The sequence below is a fragment of the Trichosurus vulpecula genome, chromosome 4, assembly GCF_011100635.1.
Source record: "Trichosurus vulpecula isolate mTriVul1 chromosome 4, mTriVul1.pri, whole genome shotgun sequence".
In the NCBI taxonomy this organism is placed as follows: Eukaryota; Metazoa; Chordata; class Mammalia; order Diprotodontia; family Phalangeridae; genus Trichosurus; species Trichosurus vulpecula.
This window is the reverse complement of record NC_050576.1, coordinates 104,908,975-104,932,213: the sequence shown is the minus strand read 5'-3', so window position 1 is coordinate 104,932,213 and position 23,239 is coordinate 104,908,975. Positions and strand designations below refer to the sequence as shown.

Sequence of the window (23,239 nt, the reverse complement as noted above, 5' to 3'; positions counted from 1 at the left end):
AGCCATACTTTGGATATTTAGTTATTTGCTTACATGTAATCATTAGAGATTTTAGAGAATAAATCAGGAAGTGAAAAATCAAGGCATTTATAGTTCTAGAAGGGGAACAATAATTAGACTGGGGCATCTGCCATATCAGATGCACTGATGTGATGTTAACAGGCTATATACAAGTCACACTGCCAAGAATTTCCTACACCAGTTTTATTTAAAACACAAATATGTCTTTCTCCGTAATGACTAATGGTTCAAATGATGCTGAACATGAATGATTCAGACGCAGATTAATAGTACAAGTGCTTTAAATAGGATACAAACAAAATCATAAAAAATGAAAAGAATAAAATGGTTATTTACAAAAGGGAGTAGAGATCTCTGTGCAGATCTCAAGAATGAAATGGGGAAGGGGAAGGGGGAGGTGGCAATCGGTAATGAAGCCAGAACATTCCATGCTTGGCCTTGGGGAGGAGTCCCCCTACAACAAATTTCAATTGCAGAGGGAGGGGTGGGAATTGTGTTTATTTTTTTTAAATATATAAATTTCTCAAGTTACTTTTGTTTGTGCATAACCATTCAGACCTCAGCAAGGCCAAATGGGTAGTCCTGTGGCATTCTCCACCCTCCCATGAGATTACATGAAGTTCTCCTTTTGATGAGCCGCCTACAACAGCAGTTCCTTAGGAGCCAATATGATAGGTGGGTCAATTTTCCCTGGGGGAACCAAGATACCACCTACAATGGATTATAAAAATGGACAAGTTTTTTTTCCTTTCTTCAAAATACCATATGAACACAAATATTTACAATGCAATATATCTCCTTCTGAGAACACAAGCCTGGAATAGGCTTATTCTAGCACAAGTCTAAAACCCTTGAGGGGATGTGGAGAGGACGTCAAGAACAAAAAAAAATCAATTCAGAAGTAGTAGGAAAAATCACCTACAAAAATGGAAGGTACACAATACACCTCCAAAGCATCTCAACATCCCTGTTACAGTGGGGTTCAGTGTATTGCTATAGTTCACATATGAAAATCAGCAGCTGATTTGGCTTCTTTCTAGGTGGTTAAAGGTAGAGAAATCCTGGGCAAGAGAATTTGCTGGAACTGCAGCAGTACAGATTAAAAAAACAAAACAAAACAAAAACATAGCCCTTCACACAACTCCTGGTGATTCAATGCCAGTGGTGGTGGAAAAGTATTGGGGAGGGAAAAATACTTGGGGGGGGCACGTGGAGAAACTTTCGTGCTGAGAAGAAGGTTCTACTAATCATGTCAATTCTTGTGAAGAAACCAGGGGATCCCAGCAACACAGTAGTTCTTGGGACCACCGAGGCACTTTCAAGCAAAAGAGAAAAAATTATTTTAAAATTACAGTAGTAATAAATAAGCTGTTGCTAGTTAGAAGCCTTCAGAGTAGCAGAAGCACCAAAACTCGGACCTAGAAGAATTGTCCATGTTATTCTGGTTTGCTCCCTGTAGCTGCTTAGCCCTCTCTAAAGCTATGTTAACAGTTTAAATACATTGTAAAAGGACAGACAATGTAACAAAAGCTGAGTGTATTTTGCTCAGTGGCAGCATGAAATTTGGTCCTTAAGAGTAGTAGCAGCTGTCTTCATCTTTTTCAAACTCCAATAACCTTTCATATATCCGTTCATACACACAACAAAGAAGACCCAAAGAAAAAAGCCAGAATTAACAAACATAGACCATAAAGCTTTAAGCTCCTTTATGCCCCCCCAACCCAATCTCATCTCTACTGTCTCTCTCTCTCTTTTTTTTTAATTGGGAGAAGGAGGGAACAGTGGGGTGGGGTGAGACAAGGAACTTTATCTCAGAGCTAAACAATAATAGACAGGATGGCTGCCCAAAGGCCTTCTCTTTAATTTGACCCACAGGAGGCCCAAACAAGTGTAGATACTTCTGAGGTATACTTCTGATGGAGGCAAATCCTGGCCTACAGAAATAGTCACCTCAGGCAAATGTTATAATAGATGAAACAAAATCCAGTTTTTTGTGAGTTTTTTTTAAGTGATCTTATCACCACTTTCAGCTATCAATCATTTCTGAGAGCTCAAGTAGAAGGTCATCTTCATCCTTTCCAGGATCCAGGTCAATTTCTGCTTCCAATTTGCCTCCTGAGATCTCCCAGATCAGTTTCTCAAAGTCATCTTCCACAGAAAGGGCAGGCTTCCCTGAAGAGGCAGAGCTAAGCCGGCGGCTTTTTGTCGCCACTTGGGATGAAGAAGGACTAGATACTTCTGGTAGTGGGGGATCAGAAGAAGCTTGACTTGGAGGCAGATCAAGACTATGAGAAGGAAAGAGAATTTATTATTACAAAGCTGTCTTTTCCCACTGGTTGGCTAAAATCACTCAGTCCCTAGGATGCCATATTAACATAGGAATGTTTCTGAGTCTGATAATAGTTCATTAGCTAGGAGCCAAGCATCATCTTATTTAGGACACTCAGTCATGTGCTATCTTCCGAATACCATGAAGTGCAGAAAAAGCAATGTGTGAATAGATACTATGACACTGAACATCAATCCACTTTCTTGCAATATTTTGGGGTTCACTGAGTAGTCTCATTCATAAATTATTTGGATAGAAAGCATTGTTTGGTGTCAAGGTTCTCCAGAGATAAGAAGTAATGGGAGCACAGGTATTTACAGTGACAAAGTTTGGCTAAAAGGAATAAACAGAGGTTTTACCTGTTTGGGGTTTTTTCTGTCTCAGACACAGTGACTGGTTTGTCCTCAGAGAGAACTGGAACAGCAGCCTGTAAAAGTACATTGTATGTCAATATCCACTTGCCTTTTTCAGGAAAATAAGCAGCTCTGTGATAGCCAGACCCTACTCAGTGCATGGGTCTTAAAGACAGTGGATAAAACCTTCCAACTCCAGGAAGATAACTAGTATTTGCTAACACAAACTTGTTCCTACCATGGAACAAATGTCTGTTTTAAATGTTATTTCTTTTTATGGAGACAAAGAATTTATAATGTAAACACCCAAAGTATTAAGAAACAGCAGGATATACTATGAAAATTGCAAAGACAGTGGAAGTAGACTTTCATCTTTTCTGACAGACAAAAAACTTGCACTATGGATCAAAATGATTTTCTTACCACAGCTGCTTTTTTGCTTGGGCTTTCCTGAAGAATGCTGCTGGAACTGAGTGGTTTTACAGCTGCAATGACAGCAGGGTGGACTTCGGCTGCCTTGCGTTTGGTGGCCAATTTAGGGGTTGAAATGACTTTAACCACAGATGGCTTGACATTAACCTTGGGCTTGGCTACAGGATGAAGATGGTAGTTGGTTAGTATTCCGACTGTACAGACAAGAATTTAGTAGAGGGCACTAGGGGTAATGGTATTGAAAAATAGAGATATAAACCATATCTAATCACACAACTGACATAACATATGTATATTTATCCTCTCAAATGATGTGTTTGGCATAAAGCTGTTCTTGTTGTTATTGTTTTGGCATAGGGTTTTGATAAACACATCGCTACATACTCTATAGATCTTCACTTAACTTTATAGACAACCACCACCTGCTACTCTCTAACTCCTGGTATTTCCATTCTTAAGCCTGTTGATCACTTCCCACTTCCAAAGATGCAAGTGAAAAAGAATGGTTTAATAGAAAGAACACTGGAGTCAGAAGACCAGGTTTCAAGGACCAGCTCTACCACTATGGGACTTTGGGCAAGTTATTAAATTTGTATGAATCTTAAGTTTCCTGGACTATAAAAAGGGTATGACCAAGAGTTTAAACTACTTACCTTCATGGGTTGTGAAGATCAAGAGTAATACTGTATGTAAAATGCTTTATAAAGTACTACATAAATGTAAACTACATAAACTCAACATGTGGGGATGAATGCTAAGAATCAAGAAAGGCAGTTAGGTGGCCATAGTGGATAGAGTGCTGGACTTGAAATTAGGAAGCTGAGTTTGAATCCTGTCTCAGACACTTATTAGCTGGGTGACCTTAGAGAAGTTATTTAATCAGTGACTGTCCTCAAGTGAGGATCAGTGTCCTCAATTTTAAAATGATGATAATAGTACATATGTGTGGGCATGTTTACAAACCTTAAAATGGTATATAAATCCTAACTACTATTATATTGAAGTCCTGTGTAGAATACTAAAAAATCTGATGGTTATAAAGGTTAGGACTTTTTAAAAATTTTTATTATCTTTTTTTGTTTGTTTTTTGTTGCTGGAGGGGGGAAGGCAGGGCAATTGAGGTTAAGTGACTTGCCCAAGGTCGCACAGCTAGTAAGTGTGTCAAGTGTTTGAAGCTATATTTGAACTCAGGTCCTCCTGACTCCAGAGCGGGTGCTCTACTCCCTGTGCCACCTAGCTGCCCCAAGGTTAGGACTTTTGAAGGTTAAAAAAAGATATTGGAAGAGAATGGCCACCTGGACAGATGAAGTTAAAGACTACAATTTAATTTTTGGCTGAAGATGTTGAAATGATTGACTACTGGCTGGGAATGAAATGTATCACATTAGGACTTGGAAGATGATGTTCACCTGAGTATTAATGACCTGGAGGGTCTAATGATTTGTTCAAGAAGACTAAACTGAAAATAAAGAGGGATGGAGGAAAACATCTAAATTCTGAAATTCAAATCATATGAAAACTGTCACAACAAAGAAAGAACAACAGTAGAAGTGACTCTCACTGGGGAGAGAACAATATTCATGGTCTCAGTTTGAATCATAAGTAGAAAAGAGCACTAGTTCTGGATCTGGACTAGAGGACTTGGCTTCAAATCTCTGCTCTGATACTAATTTTCCTGTGTGTCTTTGAAAAAGTCACATATCCTACCTAGGTCTGTCTTTGCATTTGTTTAAGAGGAAGTTGGACCATATGGCCTCTAAGGTTCCTCCCAATTTTAAGTCTATGATCCTATGAATTTGAGATTTTAGTGCAAGGATCATCTCCACAACTATCACCAAGACTTGGTGTAGTAGAAAAAAATCCTGAACTTGGCTTCAGAGGACCTGAGTGTCTAACTCTGCTATGAACTATTTGTATTACCCGGGCGAAATTTCTTTCCCTCCATTTGCTCATCTAAGTTCTCTAAGGTGCTTTTCCACTTTAAATCCTATGATCTCTATAGATTATTGGTGCCCAGTGGATTTGTGACTGACCCTGAAAGCATGGACTAATGAAGAGTCTAGGGAAATATTTTTCATTTTTTTCTTGAATTTTCAAAACATTTTTTCCTTCTTTCCACTAAGTTCAGAGGACAAATTAAATGCAACCTGTTAACTACTATTCCAAGTGAGTCAGTGATTCACTATATAAAGAATCCCACTCTTCAGGACATAATATATAAAGCACTCACCTTTACTCCTTTTTTCCAAGGGCTGTGCTGCACATTTCACATTCAGTATTGAATCCCCAATTCCTGAAGTTTCTACCTCTACTTGCTGGGCTTTTATTGGCATGCGCTTTGTCAGCTGGCGGGTGATTCCTGGCACAGCATTCAGTTCTAATTTCTCTGCCACTTGGGTGTTACTAGGTGCTGCTTCTTCCTGAAGGGATGTTAAAACAGCCTTCTCCTTCTGTAGTGTTTCCACCTCTTGCTGTTTCTGCATGCGCTTCTCCCTCATGATATCCTCAAATTTCTTGACTTGAACTTTGGAAATTCCATCTCCTGTGCTCTCATCTGAAGGCTGTGAAGAAACCTACAAAAGACCCAACAGAATTTAACTAAAGACTATGGCCAAAAGAACCACTAGCAAGATAACAAAGGACTGACAGTATTGCTTCCCAAAAGTGTGGAGAACAAGGAGAATTAGGTAATGATCAATGTGGAATGCATAACGTTTATCTTTCTTCCACAGTCTAACTGATGTGTATGCTCAAAAGTGGGGTATCTCCTAGAAAAGATAATTAAAGAGGCTTAAAGACATCCCTCTAAATCCTAGGTTACCCAGAAGAAAAAAAGTGTCCTTTTAAAAAATGGGAGAGGGAAGGAGAAAAATGTTCACTTCCAATCATCAACAAACAAAATGCCATAGGGAGTGGTTGTGATATAAGAAAAAAAGGCATTTACTTGGAACCTATTTGTAAACCATACTGATCATGTTCTCACCTCAACAGCCTCTGTTCGGGTAACACAGGTTCGAGATGTGGTTTCACCTGCTTCACTAAGTTTCTTCTCTTCTTTTATACCTGCATTCAAATCAAACTCCAAATCATTAACCTCTAAATTCAGGCCAGTTTGTGTTGAATTAAATCTTTAGCTTAATGGATACCTTGGTAGTCTAACAAAGATTAATTTGCAAACAAAACGATTTTGCTACCTGTTCTTTTAGTGATGCGGAGCAGTCGTCTTATGACTGGAGTAGTCTCAGGCTGCGGCTGGGAGTTGGTGCTGTTCTCAGCACTCTGTTGTACCCTCAATGCCTTTTCCTGTTTGATCTCCTCCAGGGTTTTTATGTGTACTTCCTGCATGGGCTTTGTTTTACTTGTAGGCTCTTCCAATTGCCCTTTGCTGGCAATGGTGGGAGGCAAGATTACTGGTTTCTTAGACTCACTCTCTATTCTGAGCTTAACAGAAGGGTTTTCCTTCTCAGCTTTCTGTCTCTCTTCCTCCTGCTGCCGGTGTTTTTTTTCAGCCAGGACCTCAGAAAATGTTTTAATTCGGATAGCAGAAGAACTCCTCAGCCCTAAACTGGGATCTTCAGTCTTATGGGGTCCTTCATTCTTGATTTTGACTTGCAAGTCTCCTCGTTTTTGGCTGGCTCTCTCAAGACGTATTTCTTCTAGTGTCTTCACATGGATCTCTCCACCTTTAGCCGATCTTTCTGCTAATGCCAAAAAAACCCCTTTTGACTTTATTATATACTTTTGTGCCAGATGAAATTTGTTTTCTAAATGGTACACTAGTAAAAGACATTTGATATTAAAAATCCTGTATTTAAAATAGTAATAAATAATTATCTACTAAAGAATCTACAGATTAGCTATGCTTTTTGAAATAAAAATAAATTTCTGCTCATGCTAAAGAACAGCCATTTTTGGCAAAAATATAAAGAAATCAGATGCCTGTGTACTAGAAATGATATTCTCTCCTCTTATAGAAAAGAGATAGTAAGTGAAAAAATGTCTAACAGAGAAAATAATGATTGGAAATGGGAGGGTGGGGGAATAAAGAAAATGGAAGGAAAAGAAAAATTGAATTGTTTATTGGTGAATAATGACAACTGCTGTTTCAAAATCTAGCTCTCTAACCTGGCTTGAATAGCCAAATCAGAGAAAACATATGTGTTATTATGGGAGGTAGAAATATGGGAATCTGTTTCAGGAGTCATTACCTGTTGTCTCCATACTGTTTAGATCAGCTGGCATTCCTAATCTCTCCTTCAGAGACTTAGAAACTTGAACTGAAAAATGAAAAGAATAAAACAATAAAAGACATGATAAAGACAAATCTGCTGGCAGTGGTACACAGAATTATTAAACTAAGAATTCTCTTTGGTATCTAATTGAATTTCACGTGTTCCTTTTCAATTTTCATAATGAAACTGACACTTTTCTCTTACTGGCAGTACTCTTTAATTTCCCTGGGGCTTCTCCTTTTCCATTTATACAACTATTTCTTTTCTCTCAAAATCTCTTCTTTCTAGTCCTTGACCCCAACAACCTGATTCCGACAAAATGATTTCTACATCAATCACATACCTTGAGTATTCTGGAAAATAAATCTGAAAAACTATTTCTGCACAATTGACAAAGCAAATAAACTGATGGGCTTTGGGAAATTATCTTGTCATTTTAAAAATCACAGAAAGGGAATGATATGGCCCTAAAAATCCATTATCTAATCTAGTTTGCCTGAGCAGTTTGGGAACCAAGAGTCCCAACTGTCAACAAAGTTAGTGGCAAATGTAAAGATATGTAGTAATTTGAAAAATTTATAAACAAGTACCTTTCTTTGGAGTTTTGTCAGTATTCATTTCTGGAGATTCAATTTTCTTCCCAAGCCTTTGAGCAAGGCTTCGTTTCAGTGGAGGGTCACTGTCAATACCTTTTAGACCAAAGGAAAGATATGAATTTAGTTGAAACAAACCATAAATAGAAAAAAGTAAACAAATCTATGGAGATTGGTGTCCTTTTTTCTATTTATATGATAAATAATAGTTTCCTTGGAACTCAACAACTCCACCTGAGAGAAAGTAATGACATTTTCACAGAGTAAGATGGTGGGTCAGGGGAGAAAACAAGATATGAATAACCTTCAATATGGGAACCATAACAAGTTAACTAAAGTCAGGACTAAGAATGTGCAAAAAATTCTAACTGGCTAACAAGTGAATTCCAGTAACCAAAGTAACACCACAAACAATTAAGAAGCTTATAGAACTTCAGAATTGGAAGGAACTTTAGAGATCAGTGAATATAAATCCTATCCTTTTGCAACCAAAGAAGATGAAGCTCAGAGAGATAATGTTTAAATAATTGGGAGGAGAAAGTCAGAATGAAGGCCTTCTGATTCCAATCAGGAGCTCTTTTCAGTATAGCATGATGCCTGGTATAAGCTGTTTAAATAGCAATTTCTAATATTTAAATTGTTTTCCAGACTGTCAAAGACTAAACTTTCCTAAGGATATATTTGTAAGACTCTAAAGCTAGCAAAAGATAATATAGGTACTATGAACCCTCAAGAGCTTATATCAATTTCCTTTCTCTAGCTCTAGGCATATTTAGGTTGCAAAAGCATTTTATAAACAGCTTTATATTTCTAATAGCAAGAATTGAAAAACTTCACTAAAATTACAATTATCTTTTCTTATCATTTGGGAACTTGGTGACTAAATATGTAATTTAAAATGGTAAAGGAGTTTTGAAGATTTGTCTATAAAAATACTACTACCCCTCCCCACGCAGGCACTGTTAAATTGCCATGCCAACACTATTTAAAATGGTGTGAAGGGAACCTCTGAAATCAGGAGAGTCTTCCCAAACTTAGGGAGTATATCACTTTCACAGGAGGATAGCTATAGAAAGTATACTAATGGTCTTTCAAAAAAGACAGGAAAAAAATGGGAAAAATTTTTGCTTCTATTCTTTAAATGAAAAACACACTGCTAAGAAAGGGAATTTACTGATTAATAAATGGGAAGTTTAAATTTAAATACTTCTCAGCTAACAGAAATCTTTACATAAAAAATTTACTAAGTCGAAATTTTATCCCTCTTCTAAAAAACTTGCTTTAGATGTTCTTTTTACAAAGAAAAAGGAAGAGAGGAGGAGTACTCATGTACTCATGGTCTTTCTAGCTCAGAACCTTTTTCCTTTTTTTTTTTTTTTTTATTTTTGGCAGGGCAATTGGGGTTAAGTGACTTGTCCAAAGTCACACAGCTAGTACATGTGTCAAGTGCCTGAGGCCAGATTTGAACTCAGGTCCTCCTGACTCCAGGGCTGGTGCTCTACTCACGGCACCACCTAGCTGCCCCAGCTCAGAATCTTTTAAAGAACTATTAAGAATCAAACTAAAACTAGAACTTTAATTCACACAACTGTTGAAAGGGTGAAACAAATATGGGGCAAGAAGAATTGAGAGAAGTAAATTTGGTGATGATGTCCTTAAGAACTGTATAGAGGACTGGTGAGACAACATCAATAGCTTATTTTTCTGAGGGAAATTCTTGAGAAGGACACTGCTTGAGGTATTTCTAACACACCACGGCTTGTTACATGTGCAAACAAAAGAATGTTTGCACAAAATGTGCTTACCTGAGAGCTTCCGTTTCCCTAGCCTTTCTGTAAGACTCAGTCGTACCAAGGGCTCTTCTCCTAAAATGGCAAACAATAAATAGTTTAAAGTTTATTATCCTTAATTACCATTAGTGCTTGATGAATGCAGGGTACTTGACAACAAACCAGCAAATATTAAGAATAGTAGTTTAATACCCAAAATGATAACAAAAGCTGACATTTGTGTGGCACTTAAAGGTTTTTTGAAGTGCTGACATAGAACTTCTCACTTGATCTGTTCAAATATGAGTTAGATATTGCAATTAGTATTAGTCTAATTTTCAGAAGAGAAAAACAGTAGCTCAAATTCTATGAATAACCCATGGTCACACAACTAATATGTGCTGGAAGAAGGATTTGCACCCAAGTCTCTCCAGATTCCAAGCCTGGTTATTCTTTCCATTATACTGCTCTACAAGACAGATTTTTGTTATGTCTTTTGTTCTTATGTCACCTAGACTTTCCCTTGTATCTCTCCTCACCTTGTTCCCCAGAGAGCTATCTCCTTTAACAAAATAATTTTAAAAAGAAAAGAAAAAATTTCAGAAACCCAATAAACATATTGAAAAAAATCTGACATATGCAATGTTCCTTCTCCTTAGGTCCCCCACTTTTGGAAAGGAACGGGGGTATGAGTGCAAGATAAAAGTTTTTTGGCAGTCTCAAGTAAATAAAAACATTTCAGCATATTAAATAATATGACAATATCCTAGAGGTCAACAAGTGGAAGACATGAAACAATACTGAAAATATACTCTACAAAATACAGCATTAAGAGTCAAGTAATCCAACATCAGTTCATTTATGTCCTCTCCTCCATAGCAATAAATTTATGTCATCAATTCAACAAATATTTGTGGGCAGAATTCTACACTAGGCACTGGAGGAGATAGAATTTAGAAAACGTATGGTCCCTCAAGTTGGCCCTGAAAAAGAGATAAGAAAACACATTTCCCTAGCTTCTTTGCAGAAGTGAAGGACTACGGGCATGTAACACTGCACGTACTACTAGACTTAGCTGATGTGTTAGCTTGGGTACAGGTTCAACTAGAATTCCTGCAAGAGATGAAGCAAGAATAAAAAGGAAAAAAAATATGTTTATAAGCCTGTCTAGAGTAGTATCAGCAGGAACACAAAAAGTGAAACACATAAGACCTACATACCATAGATGTTGAATCAAAAGTTCCATACCAATGAAATCCACCCCCCCCATCCTTCCCCTCCCCCCCCCAAAAAAAAGCTAGAGGAAGGTCTCCCATGCTGTGAGCAACTCCTCTTTAGATGATCTATGGATGAACATGGATACAAATCCCACAGGCTGAGGCGGTTACTCTCTGCATGAATGAAGGGAAGTCATCATGAATTTACTGAAGCATCAAAACACCAGCCAGACTTGACAGTGGATTGAAGAGGAAAGGTGAAGGGGAGAAAAAGAATTAAGAAAGCACTACATTTTTAACTGTAGAAGACCATTACAAATTTTTATGTCACTGACAGAAAAAAATGAAGTCAGGAGAAGTTACAGATTTAGAGGTAAAGATTTAATTAAAAAAATTTGGGGGGGGGGCGGATATGCTGAGGTGCCTATTCAAGATGTAGTACTGATAGAAATAAGACTCTAAAGCTGGATATAGAGGTAAGGGCAAGAGATATACAGTTTAGGATCACCGACATGGAAGTTACAGGTTAAGAGAGTGAATAAAAATGTGAAGGAAAAGAATTCAAAGAAAAGATAAGGGGCAAAGGCTGAATTTTGGGAAACAGTAAGCTTAAGAGGCTGTACTGAGGTCAAGGAGACAGAGAAGAAAAAGAAGTCCTAATAAATAAAGGTAGGAAAACCAGGACAATGTGATGTACAATATCAACTTATTTCCCCAGGTTGTGTCTCAGGGATGTGTGCTTGACCCTGTGATATTCACCATTTTTTATGAATGACTTGAATGAAGGCTTAAATGGCATGCTTATCAAATTTGCAAATGACAAAACTGGGAGAAATAACTAATAACCTGAAAGCAAGTCAATAAAAAAAGATTTCAATAAATTAGAACCTTGAACTGAATTTAATAAGATGAATTTGAAGGGATAAATACAAAGTTTTAACCTTAGTTTCCAAAAGAACAATTTCACAAGTACAAAATGGAGAAGGCACAAATAGAATTTTATCTCAAAGAGATATGGGGGTTTTATTGGACTGCAAACTTAATATGAAACAATTAGTGTGGCATGAAAGCCAAAGATCTCAGACTGCATTAAGTGAGTCAGAGTGTTTGGAACGGGGTGGGAAAGTGGGGAGAGGGAGAAGAAAGGGGGGAGAGAGAGGATGGATAGAGCTGTTGTACTTTGCTTTACCAAGATCATATTGGAATACTACGTTCAATTCTGGGTACCACATTTTAGGAAGGGCATTGATAAAATGGAGAGAGTTCAGAGGATAGCAAACCAGGATAGTGTGATGGTCTTGAGTTCATGCCAAACAAGGACTGCCTAAAAGAACTGAGTATTTTAAACATGGAAAAGAGCAGACTAGGGAGTGGGGGTGGGGTGCGGCAGAGAGCTGTTTCCAAGTATCTGAAGAGTTGTCACATGGAAGACATATTAAGCTGGTTTCCACGGGGGACAGAGCTAGAAGCACTGGGCAGAAGCTGCAAAGAGGAAAATTTATCCAAGAATAGAACATTCTATGTAATTTCCCTCAGCTACTAAACATCTCGTTCTGAAACCGTTTTGTATTTATTTCTGTATGTATTTGGTATTTGTTCATGTGTGTATGTGTTTTTTCATCTTATAGAATGGAAGTTCCTTGAAGGCAGGGATTGTTTCATTTCTATTCTATTTTTGTATTCTCAGTGTCTAATAGAGTACCCTGCACATAGCAGGCACTTAATAACGCTTCTTGATTGATACATGTTTCTCATATATATCCCTTCAACTCAAATGCCATCACCCTAGCTCAGATTCTTATCACCTCCTGCCTGGACTAATTGGCCCATAACCAGTCTCCCTTGTCATTAAACTGTCTTTGCTCTTACCCATCTTTCATACCACTGCTAAAGTATCTAGATATGACCGCATCACTCCTCTGCCAAAAGACACCACTGCCTACTGAATAAAACAGAAACTTCCTAGCCTAGAATTCAAAGCTCCCTACATCCAGGTGCTAATCTAGAATTCATGTTACAGCCCTTCAAGTACTGTAAACTCCAAGTAAATCATCTATTCTTCAATCCTGTCCTGTCTTCTTGGCTCCACGTTTCTGGACAAGCTCCATTTTACATAACTGCAATGAATTCCTCTTTGTTAGAAGCAGATTGTTTGATTCATGTACAGAGTAACTTCTGGGGTGAGTATAACTCCTCCATAGAATGGGCTCAGCCTTGTTCCAGAGGTCCCAATCATCAGATATTTACTAGCCTATAATCCAGGTCATCTGAGTTTGAAGAGTGCAGATTGGCACACACTGACTCTCTCATACATCCTGGTATTCACCATCACTTCCTCTGGGAACTTTCTGCTATCTTTTTGGCCTTTTGCCCACTGTGCCCAGCTAACGCTATTATAAGGTGTTGTCCAAAGCTCTATCATGGGCACTCTTCTCTTTTCCACCTAAGTCCAAAATGCTGCTCGTGGGCCACATGCTGCCTGCAGTGCGATTTATGCAGCCCACCTGCAAGCATAGAAGATTACATAAATGCTTTAGCAAATGAAGCCGAGCTGCTGCAGAGCTCTCACTAAAATGTCAAATCAAAATATGTTGTCTATTGTTTCAATAAAAACCTAAGGTTGGCCAGCTCTGATCTAAATTGTTAATTCTCATGAATTCAATTATCTTTGTGCAGGTCAATCCCAGATCTCTCTATTTAACCTTTCTTATTAAAGTCTTTCTTGAGTTCCAGCCACACATTGTTAGATGCTCTTTGGACATCTCAAACTGTATGGCTCAATGACACTTCGAAAGATCCAAAACAGAATTTGCTCTTTTCTCCAAATCTTTTTCTTCTTCTCAATTACTATGGAGGGCACTACCATCCTCCTAGTCACCCAGACTTAGAATACTGAGATCATCATCAACTCTTTATTCTGATTCACCCCACCTAACCAACCCATTGCCAAATGTTGTCATTTCTACATTTACAACACCTCTCACATAGAATCCCTTTTTCCATTTACATAGCTACTACCCTAGTACAAGCCCTCAATACCTCTTGAATGGACTATTACCATAGCCTTTTAATTAATATCCCTCCTTCTACTCTCACTGCACTTTAATCCATCTTCCACTTAGCTGCCAAGTGATTCTCCTAAAGCACAAGGCTGACTATGTCACTCCCTTACTCAAACTCCTACTGGCTCACTATTAACTCCCAAATATAAACTCCCAGCACTTAAATCTCTTCACAACCTGGCCCTTCTTCCCTTTCCAGTCTTCTTACAATTAACTTCCCTCCATTTGCTCAACAATTCAGTGATACTGGTCTACCAGCCATTTTTCACACATGGTGATCCATTTCCCATCTCTGTGTCCTTGCACTGGCTTGTTCTCTATACGTGAAATGTACACATCCTTCCCTCTCAGTTTCCCTGGCTTTCTTCAAGATTCAGTTTACATTTCGCCATTTGCAAGAGGCTTTTTCCATCCTCCTGATCTACTAAAGCCTTCTCCTGAGATTACCTTCCATTTACTCTGTCTATATGTTATCTGTGCTAGTAATCTACATATCTCTCCCATTAAAATGTGAGCTCCTTGAGGCAAGAAGAGGTAGTTTTTTTGCTTTTTTTTGTATCCTCAGCATTTAGCACAGTGCCTGGCACATAGTATGCTGCTTAATAAATACTTGCTGACTGACTCCAGGGAATGGAAGGGAAAAGATTCTCATTAATCAAGAATTCATAAGGGTTCAAGAGAAGTTTGAGCTGCCCATGGAGTCCACAAAGCTTCAGCCACTGCTGAGAAGGGAATCATGCCATTAAATATATCACTAGGTAGCTGAAGGACAGGTGAAGAAAGAGGCTTCACCATGGATGCTGTTGCTGCCCTGCCCCAAGGATGTGCTTTATCCCTTCATGGATTGGTTATTGGAGATCATGTAGCCTTCAAGGTCACCATTATTCTTATATGAAAAGAAAACCCTCTTGTTACCATACCCAAGAAAACGAGGGTTCACTACCACTGTGGAAAAAGGAAGTGCCTGGACCTAATTATCTCCACTATCCTTGTAAAAAAAGTAATAATTCATTTTTTCTTCTGTAGGTAAGCAAGTAAGTCAAATGTTTGCTAAGATGTTTTCTGGGATTTTTTGGTCTCCCTGTTATGGCAATTATTTTCCATTGGCTTAACTTGTGGATAAAATTAAATATTTCAAGGTTAAACCTTTTTTAAAAGAATACCATATATATACATATATTTTTTTCTTATTATTCTTTTCTTCCTATTCTAAGTTCTGATCTGGTCAGTTCTGACTTTATGATCTGACTATGCAGACAGATGATTCAGGAATAATTCTCAAGTCAAGTCTTTTCCTGTCTGTTAAAATATGATTAATTTCATTCTTTGTGGTGTTATTTGGTAATTGTCTAACACCTACCAATTACTTTTTTTTGAAGAAAGTACTAATGATATTCAGGTAAAAGGCTTCTGTGTCATCAAGTCTTTACTCCCATTTCTTTCTCCTGAGCCATATTTTCCTGCATATTCTCCTCATCCATCACCATACTGAATTACCAAGTATCACAGTGTACACTGATTTGATTTGGAGGGTCTTAAGTTCTTTGTTGAATTTCTCTACCACTTCATCTTCAACAACCAATTTTTGAACATAAGTTGAAATTATTTTCATAGTGGTCTTTTGGCAAATATTTATCCTAAGTATTGGAACACATAATGGCCAAATGTCCCATGAAATAATGTTTCTTTGTAGTCTTTGGGGATGCTATAAAACTCACTCCAACTACTCTGCCTCTACAAGGAGTATCCGTGACCTATCCATTTAGTTGCATCTTCTTTCTTCTGGTTTTGTTTATGGGAATAATGTTAAGAGTGATATGATTCAGTAACTTCAGCAACATGTCCACTCAGTCATTGGACAAGAATCTCATATTTGAAGGACAAAAGTCAAACTGAAGTCTGACAGCCAAAAAATAATGTGGTTCTTAGCAGCCCCCTTTTCTGCTACTCTGTCACCATCATTATACAAGCAGAAGAGGGTTGTATGAAGGACTGAGGTCCATTTTTCATTTTTGTTTCATACGCTGCCATGAACAAATTTAATTACTAGGTAGCTTAATACCAGTGATACATATCTGCATGCCATCTTTAATGCAATCTCAAAGTAATCTACCTAAGAGAAAGGACTGGCCATTTTACTCCCTTGCTCAGAAACTTCTGGTAGCTCCCTACTGCCTCTAGCAATAACATAAACTCTGGCTCCAACCTGCCTCTTTAGCCTTGTTTCACATTACTCTACATTCCAGCCACATTGTGCAATTTATTGTTCCTTAAATTCAACATGCTCTGTCCTACCTCTGTGCATGTGTATAAGTCATCTTTCATACCTGCAGTATGCTCCCCCTTCTTCTCTTTTAGAGTTCTTCTATTTCTTTAAGGTTCAGCTCCTGTAACATCTCCTCCATGAAGCTTTGCTTGATTCTTCTACCTCACTCCTACCTGTTAATGCTCTTTCCATATTCTTATGTTCCTAGGGTAGCTTCTGACCTCTCCTTTCCTCTCCTCACTTTCCTAGCCTATGTTATATTTATGTCCTTGCTGTATACCCCAAATAGAATTTAAGCTCCTTGGGAATAGGACTCTTTCATTTTTGTACTGGTATTCCCAGTGCTTTAAACATAGCAGTCAAGTTTGTATTCTTAGTATCTTAATATACACTTACTCTCTATTGAATTGAAGCTCTCCTTCTTAAACATCTTTCTTCTTCAAGGCCCAGTTGAGGTGCTTCCTGTTTCAAGACACTAATCCCTCCTTTCTCCCAGATAAAAGTGATTTCCCTTTCCTTTCCTTTCTCAAGCTGCTCTAGTTAACATTTCCCAGGCACTTATTTTCTAAGCTATGTTTACATGTTTTAAAATGTTATTTGTGCAACTGTGCATTTGTGCATCTCTCACACCTCTTATTGGGCTAAGGACCTTGAGGGAAGGGGCTGTTATTTTTTAAGCTTTGTATCTCTAGTACCTAGCAGCAATTGTTTACCAAATTGAATTAAAAAGCAAATGTCTGAAACTCCATCCCACCTATGTATTTATTTTGATTGGCAGATGTTACACCACAGAAATAAATATAACTCCTGACTTAACGGAGCTAGCTTTCTGAAAGACAAGCTATGCCATACTCTTGCTATTCCGTTTACCAACAATGACCTCCTCTCTCATCACTATGTTCCCATCCTATAAGGCTCGGATCAAACACTACTCTTCCACAAAATTTTCCCTAATCAGCCCAACAAAAATTTCTCTTTCTTATGAATTCTTACTTTACTTTGTATTACTCATCTGTTATTACCTCTTATTCTAGTAATTTGTGTACAAATTTTATTTCCCCCACTAGGTTTTAAACTCCTTGTGGGCAGAGACCATTCTACATACCCCACAGTGCCTTGCACGTGGTAGGCAAACAAGTACTTGAACGAGTGAATGAATGCATACACATAAGCATGCAAAGCCCAAAAAAATACCACCATATTCAAAATCATCAACACCTTTCTACCTGCAGATCCTTCAACATAGACAAAGTGGTAAAACATATCTTTGCTCTACCAATTGTGTAAGCAGGGCAGTGACAAATCAAAACCCTACTTACACCTCACCTTGTTTGTTGGACAGGGTCACTGTCCTCACCACAGTTCTGACATTCTCTTTCTCAGGACCTGGAATGGGTTGAGGTTGAAGTAAGTGAGCAGATGCTCCTGAAGGCCCTTCTGAAAAAAGCAAAAAACAAAAACAAAAACCATTTGTGGAAAACAATGAAACTATTTTTAAGATTGAAGACTTTAAGTATCTCACAGTAGATCTTCAATAATTCAGTAAGTCATTCCTGGGTCCCCAAAGTGACTGGTTTTATCTATAAAATCAGGTGTCTACAGAACCAAGAAAGCTATTTAGCAACATAGAGTAAAGGGCAAACAATGCTGGCTTTGGGATCAGAAGGTCTGAAACTGAGTTCTGTCCTATCTGTGTCACTAGCTGTGTTACCCCAAGCAATTCATTTAAACTTTCAGGACTACAGTTTTCTTATCTGCAAAATGAGAGGGTTGAACTAGGTAATCAGTAAGGTCCCTTTCAATGCTAAATCTACATGCCTATAAGCCTACTAAAAAGTGTTATTTTTGCTAGAATAAGACAATTTTTAAGTTAGTGTTTATTTTCCTAATCTATAACTCTAAATGTTGGCTGGTAGGACATATTGCTTACACAAAAGAACCAACAATGGACTAAGATTTGGAAGTTATGGGTTTTATTCCACAGCTGGCATCAACCTTTCCTATAACCATGGGCAAATTAATGCTCTTTCTGTACTATAAGATTCCCTACTCAGTCAAATTGATGGGGTGCTTGGGTGCGGACCCTAATTCTGGCAGCCTCTGCTTGGGTATCTGTGCCTGAACCCCAATTCCAAAATCACATCCAGTTCTAAAATCACATCTCTCCCTAGCCTCAAAATACTGTCTCTCTAGCTCAAGGGTGGCATGCCCCAGCATTGCATTTATCTCTACTCCTTTCACAGTAGGCAGCCCTGCGTACTGATAACTGGCTGTGCACTGGGTCATGACAATATTCACTACTTACTGACTTTACTGATATGTATCCTAGACAGTCAAATGTATACTCTCTTACATTTATTTTGTCTAACAAGACATTTGATGAAAGCCACCTAGATATTTCCAGTCGGCCCTGACCGCTAGTTAACAGTGACGTTTCACAGTCAAAACCACTCCTCCCAGTAGCCCCCCTTGGGCTACTTCCCAGTAAACTCTGGGTAATATGCCTGCAGTAGATACAAAAAGTGCATGTTCCTTTAAGAATTGACCACCCCTTAACCACTCCCTAATTCCACTCCAAAACACTTAATTGACATGTTTCACCCCCAAATCTCATATTTAAATTTTCCCTGCACCCCTGTAAGGTTGCAGGTTCCCTAAGAACTCTTGCCCACTGCAAAGCATAACAACAAATCTTTGCCACCTTGACTTAAAGAATGCTTGAGACTGTGAATTCATTCCGGACAGCCCCTACTCAGTACTCAGGTCCTTGAGGGGGTACTCCCCCTCAACCGGGAACTCCAGTCCTGGGAACTTTAGTTTTGGGATTCCTGAATCCCTGGTTTTTTCACCCTCAACATTTTTGGCGCCCAACGTAGTGGAACAGTCTGAGGTCTCAAGCCTTCTCTGAGTCAAGGAAAGTCTCCCCCTCCCTTGCCCTGTAGACGGGTTTCTCCCCTCAAGTACCCTGGACACTGCTTGCAGGGACGGTTGGTTGAGTTTGGCTTGGGTTTGGCCTTCAACAGGCCTTGGCATAATTCCTCCTGAGGGACATCTTGTTATGGGGAACACATTGCCTCTCTTGCTCCCCTTTCAGGACACTGATTGTGATGAGCTATGGCTGCAGGTGCTATTGGTACCCCCCCCCTTTTTTAATTTTTAAGGCTTACAGGTAATAAGCATGGTACCTGGCCCCAGTACATGCCAGAGGGCCAAGCAAAGGTCTAATTTGTGCAGAGGATTTCTCATAACCCTCTCTGAGCTTTTGGATTCTTCCTTTTGTTTTCTGTCTGTGACTGTTCTGTGTTCATGTTTTTGTGTGAAGTGTAATCTGACTCTTCTTGGAATACAGGTCTTTCTTTCCCCCTCTCCCCTCCCTCTCTGTAACAGCATTGGAGGGCAGGAGAGAAAGAGAGAAAAATATTTTGTTGTTTAGGTTATGTGACAGAAAAGGCAAGTTGAAGAGGGTAAGGGAAGTGTCAGGTCAGAACTAGAAAGAAATAAGGAATGTTTCCCACCTGACTATTCCTGAGTTTAGCTATGAGGAGAAATATACTGCATGATTGAAGAACTGTAACTATATCTGAATTTAAACAAAGTCAAAGATGTTTTATCCTGTCATATTTGGTAGGTCACATGTCCCTGCTTTTATCCTTCTATAGCAAATTTCTGTGATCAGAGCAAGTAGTCAGTATAAGATATAAGCTCTTTTGTGCTATCTTACTGGACAATTTAATATTATTCTTTTTATCTAGAAGTAGAACATGTGCAGAAATTTATGCAAACTGCTTAAGACTCCCCTTAAGATGTTCTCTTGGTTTAAAAGGATTCTAAAAGCAGCAGTATTTTTCCTGTGATCAGCCTCTTACTGCTACCAATGTGAGATTCCATTACAACACCTTTTGACTAAGAAACTTTGTGATATCTAGGAATTCTGCAATAACTAGAAATGTTGTTATAATACTTTGGGAATTTATGTTACTTAAGGACATTTTACACCAACTTAGTTATAATGAATCTCAATTTTAAAGGTTTATTTTTTGCTTTAAGGTGAAAAAGAAAAGTACCACTTTAAAAGTTTTCAAGCAATTTTCTTCTACACTGAAAAAAGACACTAATAAAAGTCAGAGTGTTACTGTAAAACTGATACACTATAGAAATAGTAAGAAGACCAAAGTCTAAAGCCACTGCAATTTAATCTGCCTTTACTTGCTTGGCAAACATTATAAAAATTACAGATAACCTCAATTTTTCTTTGCTACCATACTGATTCCTACGTAGTTGAGTCTTACTTCTTCCTCATCTTCATGTGTGTCAAATAAACTTTTCAGACCTGAATTCTGAATATAAACCCATAAAGTTGATCATCATATGGAATGTACTTGTAAAAAGTGACAAGAAAGTGATTGTTTATAAATAAACTTGGTATTTTATTTGTTTTCTTTTTTTTTTTTTATTTTGAGGGGGCAGGGCAATTGGGGTTAAGTGACTTGCCCAAGATCACACAGCTAATAAGTGTGTCAAGTATCTGAGGCCGGATTTGAACTCAGGTCCTCCTGACTCCAGGGCCAGTGCTTTATTCACTACACCACCTAGCTGCCCCAAACTTGGTATTTTAAAATTTAGTAGAGTTTGAATCTTGACTCAGAGATTTCCTATCTGTGTGACCCTGGGCAAGTCATTTAACCTATCGGCCTCAATTTCTTCATCTGTAAATAGGGATAATAAGAGCCCCTATTTCCCAGAGTTGTCATGAGAATAAAATGTGTAAAGTACTCTGCAAACCTTAAAGCTCTATATAAATATTAGCCATTATTAATGTTATGATAGTGATGATGATGATTATGGTTCAGGATATTAACCAACCAAATCAAGACAATTATAGAAAAAAAAAACTTTATCATCAACCTGAGGAATGACAACTCTAGTACAAAGCAAGATTTTCCAATTTTTATGGTTTTTCATTTTCCCTTTCTTTGAACTCCTGTTGTTAAATGATGAACAGGCTTTCCCTTTAAGCTTAGTTCCCATTATACAGGGATGAATATAAAGCCAAATTAAAGGTATAAGGCAATCCTTAGCTTTAAAACAAAAATGACCCTTCCAGAAAAAAAAAAGCCACAAAAACAACTCATTCATTTTAGTTCTTATGTTCAGAAAAATTATTATTCTCCAACATCAACAACTTTCTGTCAAAAAATTCTCACAAACTTTACCTCCTTGCTTTTTAGATTTTTCCTTCATTTTCTTTGACTTGATTTCTTCAAGAGTTTTTATTCCAAAATTCAAACTATCACCTACGAAGCCAAAAGAGGATTTATGAGGAAATGAAACAGTAAAGAGGCAGGGTCTACTGTCTAGGACATTTTGGCCAGGGCCTTTTCCTCCCTAAGCCAATAACATATGCTAATAGGAACTTTATAAAAAATGGTCAGGAATTAGTGAATATTTCTGTAAGACTTATGGTTAAGAGCAAAAGTTCATAAGCAGAGGTCCAAGGATGTGATTTTAAAATATTTTGATAACTATTTTAATACAATTGTTTTTCTTAATAGTCCTATATATTTTATTTTATGCACTTTAAAACATTATTTTGACAAAAGATCCACAAAACAAAAAAGATTACAAACCTCTGGGATAAAGGATCAGCCGTTACAACCTACTCTTACCTTGCTTTAAGCTGACCCCGGGTTTCCGGGCACCAGTTATACGTAATCCATTATGAACTTCAGGAGCTGGTTGCAGAATAGGTGTTTTAGTTTCATCTCCTTCTTCAGAAAACTGATCTGGAGAACAAAGTCAAACAAAATTTAAAATGATGAAGACTTACAGTTTCTTTCCTGGTTCTACCTCTGATTCACTGAGTGATTTTTTTGTTGAATTCCCATATCTGAATCTCCAAAATAAAGTTGATATTTACCATCGTCATCTTCATCATCATCTGCAGCATTGATTACAACTGGAGGATGTGTGGGACTGGGAACGTTTTCTGAACTTTCCACTTTCATTACACCCCGAAGCTGGGGGGAAGGGTTGGAGGGGACAGACAGTTTATTCTGCTGCAATGAGAGCTGACTAGCTTTCACCTCTTCATCTGGTGACTCAGGCACAATGGGTAAAATAGCTAAAAGTGTAAAGGCAGCATTAAGTCAACAACAATTGAAAAATAGAACTCCAAATTACTTTGTCTACACATACTAGGTTCAGCAGTTTTCATAACACTTTCTTATGTCCTTTTTAGTCTCTAGTTAGAATATATGCTCTTGAGGTGAATTAACTGTCTTCTATTTTGCAATTCCCCAAACTCCATAAGAGGAATTACAAATATGAAATGTATTCAACATATAAAAGTCTCAATAATTGTATTTACTAATTCTTAATAATTTTATGAATTCTAAAAATCATAACTTTTGTTAATCAAGGCAGCAGTAAGAAAAAATATTGTAGATAACACCTCAAAATCTATATTACATTAACTACTAAGGAACAGATTCTTATTTACTTAATTTTTATGACATAGATGTTGTAAAGTTCAAGTCAAATCAACAAATGTTTAATAAGTGCTTACTAATCAGTAGAACACAGTGCTAAATACTGGGACAAATATATAACTTAGATAACACATAATCCCAGTTTTTAGGGAGCTTATACTCTAGTTGGGAAGTAACTCACACAAATAATTATTTAAAAATACAGTAGTACATAAATGAGGAAGCAAACAAACGAAAGTGTTGTGTCAAGTTGGGAGATAAGAGAAAAGTAACACTGGGGAAAATTAGGGATTTTAAAATTCATGGATGACAGTATCTGATTGAATTTTTAAAGGTCAGATGGATGGAAAGGAAGGGCACTATAAGAACAGGAAACACCACAAGCAAAGGCTTGAAGATAGTAAATCATAGGACCTATACAGATATAGTGAACAGTCCAGTTCTGGTTAGAGTATCATACACATAGAAGGAGTAGTA

General features: G+C 37.8%; 1 protein-coding gene across 5 annotated transcripts in view; it reads right to left on the bottom strand.

Annotated features, from left to right (window-relative positions):
- Positions 1-189: 189 nt before the first annotated feature.
- The window catches only part of ZC3H11A (zinc finger CCCH-type containing 11A), a 40,817-nt gene continuing 17,767 nt past the window's right edge, over positions 190-23,239 (bottom strand). For 3 of the 5 annotated variants that reach the window (XM_036755075.1, XM_036755076.1, XM_036755074.1), the window contains 13 exons: positions 22,192-22,395; positions 21,941-22,057; positions 21,488-21,568; positions 17,601-17,711; positions 9,766-9,825; positions 7,958-8,056; positions 7,344-7,412; positions 6,330-6,836; positions 6,119-6,198; positions 5,366-5,708; positions 3,127-3,293; positions 2,710-2,777; positions 190-2,306 (listed from right to left, as the gene is read on the bottom strand). In XM_036755075.1, the coding sequence (XP_036610970.1) occupies positions 2,048-2,306; positions 2,710-2,777; positions 3,127-3,293; positions 5,366-5,708; positions 6,119-6,198; positions 6,330-6,836; positions 7,344-7,412; positions 7,958-8,056; positions 9,766-9,825; positions 17,601-17,711; positions 21,488-21,568; positions 21,941-22,057; positions 22,192-22,395 (2,165 nt within the window). In that variant the 3' untranslated portion in view covers positions 190-2,047. The remainder of the gene's footprint in view (positions 2,307-2,709; positions 2,778-3,126; positions 3,294-5,365; positions 5,709-6,118; positions 6,199-6,329; positions 6,837-7,343; positions 7,413-7,957; positions 8,057-9,765; positions 9,826-17,600; positions 17,712-21,487; positions 21,569-21,940; positions 22,058-22,191; positions 22,396-23,239) is intronic. The other 2 variants (XM_036755077.1, XM_036755078.1) reach the window with 2 other exon arrangements.